Here is a 12,367-nt window from a genome sequence, read left to right as displayed (position 1 = left end):
AAAATTAATATCTGAACTTTTTAGGATATACAAAAAAAAAAATTAAAAAAAAAGTTTGGAAAAAAATTTGAAATATTTTTTTTCTCAAAAGCAATTATTTTGCCAAAACAAGCAGAAAGTTTTTTGAATCATTCAAATCGGATGCTTAGTTTTCGCAAAAACGCCCGGACCTGCTTTTGCCAAAAACTAATCAGCACATCTCCCTATCAATAGAAAGCGAATGTGTTTTGAACCATTCAAATCGGTTGATCGGTGCGCTCGAAAACGTGAACGAAAAAATGCGGACCCACAAAACACACACACACACCACATCCATTTTTTCTGAGGTATGCCAAAATGCAGAAATTTTTATTTCGAATTTCGGCCCATTACTATAACTACCCTAAGGGAGGTTAATAATATTTAATTTTATTGTTATTTTTCTTGGTATTATCTGCTGAATAAAAACACATATTTAGTATCGAAATGCAATAAAGAAAAATTTTCTAATATTTATAGCTATTTATGCAGGAATGTAGGCTAAGGGACCGATTCTGCCGCATAACAGACAAATGTTATGGCAAGGCCTTATTACGCTCCAACTTTCTCACATTATGCTACTGAATCATACTGAATACTGTAAAAATGTCATGTATTTGCTGTGCATTCAGGCATTTTACACATGAACTGCAACGTCATTCGTATGTTATAAACCTGAGTCAGAAAGACCCTGTTATCTAACATCGTTTTTTGACATTTGTACGGTTTCTAGATTGGTTTCTAGGTTGAGTTGTTACTCTGGAAACCTGAAAACAGAGTGCCTGACTACACAAAAACCCCATGACTTTTGTCAATATTTAGAACAAAATTGTATGAAAAGTTTTTCATAACATAGCCTTGTCATAACATTGGTCTGTTATGCGGCAGAAGAGGTCCCTAAGTAATAAATGAAAATGAAAAAAATCTTGGGTGAATTTACGTTTCAAAACCTCCTGAATATTTTGGCGTACCTTAGAAAAAAATGAATGTTATGTGTGTATGTGTTTTGTGTGGATACAATTTTCATATAAAAAACATTTACTAGTAGAATTTTACTTTAATATGTTTCTTAATTTCTAATATGTTTTAAGGTCAATAATCAATCACTACTTGAATTTGAAAACCTCTTACACGTACAATATATTAAATATTAGAAAACTTCTAATGTTAGTTACTTATTTAGATATGATGCCAAAGAATGAGTGTAATTACTTTATTTGATTTATACTAAAAATATATTTTTTGATTGCAGATTAGTATCCTAACATGATTGAGTTCCATTGCCCATACTTTCGTAGTGCCTTAAGACGAAGATAAGGTAAGAATTAGCAAAGCAACTTATAATATATATATATATATATATATATATATATATATATATATATATATACATATATATACAGAGGCGTCGGAAGCTAATTTTTGATGGGTGGGCTCGCGGGCCTGTGTGGTCTTGTTTTTTTTTTTTTGAACCAGCCCACTCGGTTCCGACGCCACTGTATATATATATATATATATATATATATATATATATAATATAATAATTAGGTTTTTTTATTCGACGTTGAGACATGTCTTGATATCAGTAGCGGATTAAGCTTTCTGCCGCCCTAGGCCCTATCCGTTCAAGCGCCCTTTTTAATAAACAAAATTTTACTTTTTCAATTAAACAATTTATTTTAAATTATTTAGATATAAGTTTTAACTTTGCATTGGGTAAGTTATAGTAATTTTAAATAGTAATTTCGGAGTTACGGAGCAAAGAGTGCAGAAAATAGAAATCGAGTTTTTGAGAGAACGGAGCATCCAATTTGAATGATCTAAAAAACATTCAATTTGTAATGATGGGGAGAAGTGGTAATTAGCTTTTGGCAAAGGCAGGTCCAGCCGTTTTGGAGATACCCAGCTAAATGTGCAAAAAATGGCAGTTTTTTGAGAGAACTAAGCGTTCGATTTGAATGATTCAAAGAACTTTCTATTCATTTTAACAACCTCTAACCTATAACCTAATAGTTATTGATTTTGAATTAGAGGTTGAAAAAATACTATAAACATACTACAATGCGAAGAGATAAAATATATTTTATCAAAAACCATATAACTCTTCGCATTGTAGTATTTATAGTATTCTTTCAACTAATTCAAAATTAATAATTATCGACAATATTCTTTCTGAAAGCATCTAATAATTCTTTATGAAGTTCTGAAAAAAAAATTTAAAAATAACATTAACCACATATTAAAAAGCAAAGATTATTTTGCAAAAGTTTTATTTTAAGATATTTCGATATTAGTTAATTATCAGTGATGCGCACACATATATTGACGCATTTATGTTTATTAATTAACATAATTATTTAAATATTTTAATTCTGATAATTATATGTACTTAATTAGGATGCAACTTTTTTCCTCACCACCCATGGGGTAAAGTTGCCAGGCGCGTTTTTTTTAATGTGGTGTCGCCACAGAAATAGATACTTCTATTCATATTTACGTTTCTAACATTTCAGATGGAAATGGATATAGTGTAAATACTACTAAGTATCGATTTGTGCAGCCCTAATCCACTTAAACTAACTTACAAACTAATTATACCTATCTGACCCGAATATATCGCGAAGAGAAGAACCCCCGCGAAATGACCTAATGTACCCAAAAATTTCGGTTTTTAAAAATGAAAGAACCTCTCGTGGTAGAGAAAAAAATCAATATAAAATGCGTACTTTAGTATTTTAGCGGTGATTGTAAATTTATAAAAAAGAGCATTTACATGATGTACCCCCCAGATCCACCATGTAAACACTTGGAAAAAAAAACTTCATAGGTTCCCAGCCTATAAAGTTTAAGGACAAGTGATAATTAATTGATTAATGTAAAGAAGAGCGCGAAAAATATAAGAAAGGTTCTTTCATGACGCCACCCTTTTGAGCTCTGAATAAAAGTACACGAACAACCCCAAAAAAGGTACGAGCGAAGATTTCAATGTCAAAACGTCCCCTAACCTGATATTAACTAAATACTACTATAATACAATAATATAATATAACTAACTATACAATAATAATAGAAAGTCTTATCTCATAGTTAATCTTCCTTTCGATTATGTCAAATCTTCCAATTCAGTTGTAGGCAGTAGGTTCAGGTGTAGTGGTGCTAGTTGGTTTTGAGTATATCATTTTCTGGCAAATTTCGCGTAAGACCTAAAAAGAGGTAAACATAGAATTTCATTACATTTATTTGTATGGGTTGTAGAAGTAATTCTTGGTACCCACTTGCACATATCCTTTAATTAGTGGTCTTTTAGTGGTCCGTGTATATCTTGGAAAAACATAAAATACAACGTCTTCTTTGAAAGATATCTGAAATGAGAAAAAAAAAACACAAATGCCCCTAATAGGGACGAACTTACAAACGGGGCCCCGGTTATATTAATGAAAGAATATATGATTATAACTAAGGTCTAATTAACAATAGTACGATAAAAACCTCCTGGTGTATAGGCATATCCTCCTGGCAGTTATTTGGAAGTCCTGGTGCTTTGTGGTGCGAAAAGAAATTAATTCTGTAATCCTGAAATAAAAAAAAAGATTTATACATATTACTTAGCAGTATGCCAATATTTTTTATGTCTTGATAAATCAATTAGTCTGACCAATTTCTCCTATGGGTTGTGGAAGTAGTTCTTGATACTCACTTGATAAGCAATTTTCTTGGAAAGACATCTGAAATGACATAAAAAAAACACGAGTGTCCCTAAAAATATGGGCAAACATACAAACGGGGCCGCGGTAACAAAAATAAAAATATTATATACTTATATCTAACCAAGGTCTAATTACTTAATATTATTCTTATGAATACGAGAAAACCTGTAGGTATCCATATTGAGGTGAACTAAAAGGGTTAAGGGTACTCTTGTTAGAGTGTAAAGATTGCTATTTGGTATGTTTAGCATCTCACTCCCCAATATGAAGGGTTTACCTTAGCGCCCTAATTCGACTCAACAAAACCCGCAGTTACCAGTGGAGATTTTAACTAACTACACAATTAAAACAGAATCTACTTACCAACTTATTGATTGGTACCGAGTTATGTTTACAGATCCGAGAGCTTGACCGCACTTATGTATAGCGATGCATTAAGCCTAAATTCGAATGTACTAACGATGGGGTAATGATAAAGCTAGAAATTATTAATAATGTATAGAACGGCGTAATTACGCAGGGGAAAGCTTAAAATCGGAAAACTCGATCGGATTTTTCTAGATCGTGTTCTTTTTCCCTGGCACAACATCACAACCATCACTAATGCACTAACTTGTGTCCTCCGTATTGGATTGACCACCTGAGAGGACTGATACTAAAAAACCATCGCGACTCCGGACCTCATACGATAGGAGCCTTATAGGCAGGTGGGGATTTAGTTTAGGAACTCCTTGGAAATGATGTATGTAGTCTTTATCGCGACTCTGGACCACATACGACAGGAACCATATAGGCGGGCGGCGGATGTAGTTTGCACTAAAGGTTGTGCAACTCTTTGGAAACATTGTATGCTGTCGTTACAAAGACGCAATCACTTTTTAAGTATCAGTCCTCTGAGGTAGTCAATCGAGTCGGAAGTACACAAGCCCTCGAGGCAGATAGTGCATAGTGGTGCGTGCGTTGTTCCATGGGCGAAGAACACACAATCCAGAAAAAGTGAAAGTTCTCCGATTGTAAGCGATTCCCTTTGTGATCACGCCGTATCATACACATCTATAATTTAAGCTTTATGATCAACCAACAATAGCATATCAGAATTTAGACTTAAGACATGACTACAAAAATACAGTCATATCTTGGCACCTACGACGAACACAACTAGGTAACATTAAATAAATTAATAAGTATAGATTCTCGGACCGATTCTGCGCATAACAGAGAAATGTTACGGAATGGCTATGTTACGCTCCGACTCCCCATACATTATGCGAATGAATCATACTGAATGCTGTCAAAATATCAGGTATTTGCTGTTCATTCCGGCGTTTTAAGCATAAACTGCAACGTCACTCGTATGTTACCTAAGAGGAATGAGAAACACACACTTATCTAACATCGTTTTTTTGACATTTGTGCGGCTTTTAGGTTATGTTTTGTATGAGAAGACCTGAGAAATTCGCCTGACTGAACACCAACCGCATAACTTTTGTCTATATTACTATGGAAAATTCTTCATAACATGAACTTATCATAACATTGCGGCAGAATCGGTCCCTATGTTTCATTCGTGTAGTTAGTTACGCACTCTACAGATAATTACCGGTTCTTATTAAAAGTCAGATTGGAGCGCCAAGGTAAACCCTGTATATTGGTAAACGCAATGCTAAGATGTACCAAGTAGCAGTCATTGCACCCCAAAAAGGGTACCTTCAACCTTTTTAATCCACTACAATCTCCTAGCAGTCCTGGTGCTTGCCGTCGCGGTGAGAAATTAATTCTGCAACCCTGAAATGAAAAGTGACTTGAAAGAAATGAAATAGACAATAACTTATAAATACTATGTGGTAGCCTACTAGTATTTATTCCAGTTCTGTGGTATATCATATCAACCCCCTGGTATCTTTAGTCGAGGCCCATTTACACTAAAATAAATGTCAATTTTGTTATTTTTTTACATAATTTAGGGTTTTGTATCATCTAACCTTTTTTTTATTAAACAAAACAGTTTTTTTTAAACAAAACGTCTTCAACATTTCTCCGTTTAGGAGACTTATTGTGCAAACACAAAAAAATTAAATTATTTAATTAAAATATGTTCATTGATCACAGTAGAAAAATCAGTCAAAATAAAAACAAGTAATTTATTTAACAAAGTTTTTAAATTTTTAGACGAGTTATTTACATCCATGCTACTAATAAAATAATTCCAAAAAATTAAACATTGTACATATAATTCTAATTAGAAATTAAAGTGTATGGGGTTGCGTTGCTTCTGGGAAAAACATCGCAAGGACCCATACACCGAATGAAAAAAAAAAATTAACGAAACGCGAATTACTAGAACCTGCCGTGGGGGGTAGGCGACAGGAACACATTTAAACGCGGAAATTGTTTTAAACGATATTAAAATTACGAATAAGTTCTCGCACGAACAAAAAAAAAAAATTAAAATGTGGACGCAAATAACTCAAAATTATAATTTAACAAAATTATAAAAAATAATTAAAAATTGTCAATGTGATTGAATAAAAAAAAATTCATGCACAATAAATCCTTAAAGCAATCCGCCACTGCGCAAAACGCTGTATGAAGTCTGAAACAAAACAAATGTAGTCAATCGTAAATATTTGAAACATAAGATTTATATTAAAATTTAAAATTATTTAATTATATTTAAATTTAATAATCTAAAGATTGCATTAAATTATTTATGTTAATTCAAAGGCTAAAATTAAATATTTTCACAACAATAAACACTAAGGCGACACTTCAGCACAAATATATTAGATTAGAAAATGTAACGCAAATCGTTTAATATTAAAGAGACGAATTTTTACTTCAATTTATTTATATTCTTATAATTATAATTCAACAGAAAATCAAGTCAAATCGAATCCAAAACACAAGTTCTATGACACATATTTGAAACTGAATGCACGAAATGATTACATAATACATAAATATTTTTTGAAAGACTTACCACTGACTGTAGTATCCACCGAAAGGTCCAAATACAGAGTGATTTTAGTTGTTAGTACGCACTTCTTTTATTGGGGTCAGAAAGGGACAAAACTATGAATTGTTACCAGATGATACTAAAATTCAAAAATTGTTATCTAATTGAATAGTTTCGGGTTCGGAACCATAGAGGGTGCAATACGAAAAGTTTATTGTACCTCACAATCAGTCATAATTCAACCTTCGTGCGAGATGGTCGAAGTTATTACTGCTAATATTTGCATCTAGTTCTGTTTGATTCATATGTTTGATTTGATTGTGAAGTATTATTTGTATTAAATACGTTTTTATTTGTATTTGCGTCTTATTAATTTGTGCGTTTTTATATATAATTGTAAAAAGGCACAATGCCATACACCCCAATAGTTTTATTTTATTTTATTTCTCACAAAAAGGCTTAATAATTTGATAATTTTTATTTTAAATATGATACATCACTAAAAATATTAATGAGATAAGAAAATAATTGAATAAGTTTGATTAGAAAACGAATAACATTCTATTTCATAGAGAATTATCTAGATCAAGATCAATCCTTAAAATAAATTGCCGTGACAAAAAAAAATCGAAAAAATTTGCCGCCCCCCAAATTGTGCCGCCCTAGGCCCGGGCCTCACGGAAAAAAACAAAATATAATATATATATATATATATATATATATATATATATACTATCTTCCTCATAATTTGCGACCATTTATTATTCTATATTAAATCTACAAAGTTTGCAATCTACGACATCTAATCATTATATAAATATTTTTATATGACGAATATAACACGTGTTTGACATGTGGATATTATTTTATATAATGTCCCTTGAATATGATTGGCACCTGGCAAAATATTTTTTCTAATAATACATTCCAAGAATTCGATTTGTTTTCGTATGACTTATTTATGATTTTCACATATAAGGGCAATTAGGAAACACTAAACGAGAAAATTAGTTCAATAAGTCATGTGTAAAAGAAAATCATGTATTTTAATCACTCAAAACTTCTTGTTTTCATGGTTTTATTATTTTTGATAAAATGTGATTTAATAATAAATGAGATCTTAAGCAATATTTTCAACAATTGCGATTGCGATATTCTGAAAAATACTTTATTTTGGGAGGTTTATAAAAATAATTTTGGCAAGTATAAAGAAGTTATAATTGTGAAATTATCAAATGAGAATTCATCGTATTTTGAAATTTACAATGAAGTCGTAAGTCATATAATGCACTTAAATATACACCCTGTTAGATTTGAAATTTTAAATTATAAGAAAGTGACCGATATTCGTTATATTGACACTTTTTATTGGAATGGCGAAAAAATCCCTTTGGAACCAAATGTTACTATAGATTATAACGACATACCTGTACAAAACGTTGTAAAAAATCTTCTGATTATTGTGGAAAATGAAGACTTGTTACAATTATATACTGAAGGAGTCCGACGGTATCCATTTTTTGCACCGATGTCTCAATTTATCGTTATCATAACCAAAAATGCAACAAATGATTCAGATGTAACAGTGAAGTCCATGCTGGTAAAATTATGGAATCATTATGGAATAAAAAATGTTTTAATTTTCACCTGCTTTGGTGGTCTAAACGATTTTTATTGGTATGATCCTTTTGGTAAAGAAAATGGAACCTATGGTCTTGTACAAAAAGGTATAGATCATAATCATCATCTAATAACAAGAAAAGTTACTGATTACAATGGTTATCCATTGAGATTAAGTGCTTTTCACAGATATCCTACAGCGTTAGTAAATAAAATCAACGACACTAAAATCAATAATAAAACTGAAACTGCATATGAAATGAAGGGATTGGATGCAGTTGTTTTTAAAAATTTGGCCAGTGATCTGAATTTAACAGCAAGAGTCATTATATCATCAAAAGAACGATATGGTTTCAAGGATGATACTACCCAAATTTTTCTCGGATCAGCCGGAGATATTCTTTATCACCAAGCCGACATAAACATAAACAGCCGTTTTGTAAAATATTATGATTCTTATGAAATTGGATTTGTGCACCCTATATTAACTGACCAAATGTGTGTAGTGGTTCCAAAATCCCAAGAGATTCCTCAATGGAGAGCGTTATTTCATTGTTTCAAGAACACTGTCTGGATGACCTTTGCTTTGCTGAATATTTTGTGTGGTTGCATTTGGTATGGAATCAAATTGTTATGCAAATATTTTATAGCGAAAGATAGAAAGTTGAAGGGTTTTGAAAAAATACAATATAATATGTTTATACTGATGACATCTGGACCAGTAACATACTTGGGCAACAATGCTGCTGAACAAGTGTTCATCGCTGGATGTTTAGTATTTAATATAGTTGTTTCTGGAACATTCCAGGTAGGAAATTTAATTACAAATTGCCAATTTATTGTACTGATAAAACATATTCTAGGGTTCTTTAACCAAAGCATACACCGCAACTATATATTATCCTGACATAAATACTTTAGAAGATTTGGATGAATCAGGCCTTTATATTTACACTAGTTCTCCTGGTATGATGGATTTATTTGGAAGTGGTAGCGATGATGAAGTGATAAACGCCCTTGGTCGAAAACTTTGTCTTACAGAAAAAAGAAAGAGTATAAAACTTGTCGCAAAAAATAGAAATATTGCATCAGTGGAACGTTATGATGACGCCAAGTTATTGGAAACAGTTACGTAAGTAGATGAAATATAAATTGAATATACAATATAAAACGTTCAGGCTACAATGAATGAAGCTTATAAATCCTGAATTTTGTTTAATTGTACATTTTTGGAGACCCATATATGCACATCACCTTTTTATAATTTTTCAACATATATTTTCCGATTGGGCAGTATTAATAAATTAAATTAAATGTTGAATTAAAGTAACTTTTGAGTTAAAGTATTTATATTAAATATATTTGAATAATGAAATTTCCAGGTTAATTTGCGTTATGCTAACTCACAATTAGAGAATTACAACAACGTTCAGAATCTTTTCATTTTCATAATATTATAGGAACCACCGATGACAGCCAAAATACCACCGACGATGCTAAACGTCGAGGAGATCAGTTAAACAGATAAAGACGTTTGATGTTTATGTTTATTTCATGACTTCTTGTTTACTTTATATATAACTTAAATGTAACTCCATTGATTACGAAAGTACTACTGACTCATTTTGACTGAAATATATTGATGTGGACTTATTGAAGACTTGATGTGGACTTATTGAAGACTTGATGACGACTGATTTGCAAATGCGTCATGCTTAGTATTTATGTGCCTGCTTCTATGTGACATTGTAATCCTTGTTCAATGTCACTGCCTAGTGCAAGTCTATGCTTTATTGAGTTGTTAAGACGTAGTTTGTGGTTTGTCAAGGAATTTCATCAACGCTTGCAAGGTTACTACGAGCATACAATGTATTGTAGCATGATTCATGAAGAATACTGCGTAGTTTTTATTTCGACCGTTATATATTAGTTTATAATATTATTCATAATTATTAAAAATAGGTGAATACCACTACCATATATTACCTGATATTTAATTACATAAAAAATGTATTGATGTAATATTTTTTATTTGATTATTAGTATGTATGGTCAAGTCCACGTAATCCCTGAATGTCCAAGAGATTATCATATATCATACATTGTTAGAGTTGGATGGCCAATGCTTCCTGATTTTGATAAAATGATTTCGAGATATATTGAAGCTGGACTTACATTTTTGTGGTTTGATCGTTCTGTATATGAAATTGCTCTTCCTTTCAGGTAAATTTGAATTGAATACTTTAAGTGTTCATTTTAACTATATTTTTTGTGGAAGTGTGATTTGTGATCAAATTAAATAATAACTACAGAGATAGGTGATAATAAAAACAAATATACTTTAGTGTAAAAATTTGCTGTAAATAATTTGAACGTTCATATATCGTATATCATCAAAATATTGATACAGGTATTACAAGTAAAAATAGAATAATTCTCTGTAAATAACATTGTAATAATAGCTCTAAATATAATAATCTATTTCTGTACAATTGGAAAAACAATAAGAAAATAACATAAATGCGTAAACCAAATATAAACGAAAAATAATTGTAGTTGAAGAATTATCCTAATTCTAATTTTAGGTACAATATGACTTATGAAGATCCTATTTTCGCTTTTGATTTGGAAGATATGCAAACGGCTTTTTACGTATACACAGCCGGATTACTAATTTCTATAAATGTATTTTTATTGGAAATAATATTGGGAAAGGTTCTAATGAAATCAGCCGAAAATGAAAATAATACATGTGGAACTTTCTGTATCGAGATTAAAAAAATAAGATCAACCGTTTGTGAAAACAGTTTGTCGAATATTTCTAATAGCGTTAGAAATCTTTGGCAAGTGGATGATTGAAATAATATTACAGTTCTATGTATATTTTTTAATAAATGGTTTTATTGATGTGTGTAAATATAGTTGTTGATAAATTAAAGATCTGCCAAGAAAATGAAAGATCAACAAAACATGAATGTGTTTATGAACAAGTTTTTGTTAAATTATTGACTTCCCGAAGGAGAATGTTGATGAATTACGTTTTTATCAAAAAATTCGATTCGCTAATTTTGTGTTTTCTCGACGTTTCAAGCCATTCTGAATCGAATGAGACCAAATTTGGAAAAAGTATGTGTGTATCTGTGTGCGTGTGCGTGACCAGATTTTTTGGAGTAAATCTTTCTCAAAAACGGTTGGACTAATTTCAAAAATTTAAAAGCCATTCGATGTATCTCAATGAGGACTATTGTTTGTCAGTTTTGTGCGACGATCGGCCAAGCCGTTTTTCATAAATAGTAGAAAAGTGAAAAAATTTTCATCCACATTTTAGCTCGTTATTCTGAATCGAAAAGATACTGGTTGGGAATCGTGCTGATTAGTTTTTGGCAGTTAAATTTTTTTTTCGACTATTATTATTATTATTATTATTACTTTATTATTATTAATATAACTTTAAAAAATTGTCAAAGTTTGCAAAAATTAGTATCGTTTTTTTGGCACTTGTCAAAATTAGACCTTTCATCGACGTTTGCTCAAAAACGCCTGAACAGATTTCAGAAATTTAAACACCATCTGTATCTGTATCTCGACGAGAATTATCGTTTCTAAGTTTTGTGCTTGAAGGAATATTTTAAATTTTTATATAATGAAATGAAACTTCGTTTCAATTTAAATAACTTTGCTTATATTTTTACAATAATAGCTTAAAAATCTTTTAAATGTGTTATATATATTTTTAAATTTTAAATAATGACTATCTAGAAGTATTACATTGTTTTGGCATTTAATTCGAAATTATTTCATTACAAAAATAATTTATCCTCAAAATATCAAATTTGAAGATACTTTAATTCACTGTTTTGCCTAAAAACATACAAATTTTACTTAAATTTACATCTCAAATCGATCGTAAACATTGCATTAATAAAAGTATATACTATATATATCTAATAATTCAATATATAATTCAAAATTATTTATAACAATATTGAAGAATGGACAAAGGAAAGAATAAAGTCTTGTTTTAAATGTTTTTTAAAATATTATAAAAATGATCTAATATGAGATT

The 12,367-nt window shown here is 30.6% G+C and overlaps 1 protein-coding gene across 1 annotated transcript; it reads left to right on the top strand.

The window, feature by feature from the left end:
- Positions 1–7,966: 7,966 nt before the first annotated feature.
- LOC113384909 lies at positions 7,967–12,313 on the top strand. The gene is made up of 5 exons (XM_026622687.1): positions 7,967–9,109; positions 9,165–9,433; positions 10,345–10,524; positions 10,887–11,016; positions 12,293–12,313. Exons 1-5 carry the CDS (start codon positions 7,967–7,969, stop codon positions 12,311–12,313), a joined length of 1,743 nt encoding a protein of 580 aa, XP_026478472.1.
- The last annotated feature ends 54 nt before the right edge of the window (positions 12,314–12,367 follow it).

Source organism: Ctenocephalides felis, unplaced genomic scaffold (genome assembly GCF_003426905.1).
Source record: "Ctenocephalides felis isolate EL2017-DRISC unplaced genomic scaffold, ASM342690v1 CF-g0.4_SCAFFOLD_00845, whole genome shotgun sequence".
In the NCBI taxonomy this organism is placed as follows: domain Eukaryota; kingdom Metazoa; phylum Arthropoda; class Insecta; order Siphonaptera; family Pulicidae; genus Ctenocephalides; species Ctenocephalides felis.
This window is presented reverse-complemented; position numbering and strand designations above follow the sequence as displayed.

What these genes read in the sequence shown, in the direction of transcription:
- LOC113384909 (XM_026622687.1), top strand. Translation starts at nt 7,967, where the DNA reads ATGCACTTAAATATACACCCTGTTAGATTTGAAATTTTAAATTATAAG. An exon ending in AAGTTATTGGAAACAGTTAC is followed by an intron (nt 9,434 to 10,344) that starts GTAAGTAGATGA and finishes TTTGATTATTAG; the next exon opens with TATGTATGGTCAAGTCCACG. An exon ending in GAAATTGCTCTTCCTTTCAG is followed by an intron (nt 10,525 to 10,886) that starts GTAAATTTGAAT and finishes TTCTAATTTTAG; the next exon opens with GTACAATATGACTTATGAAG.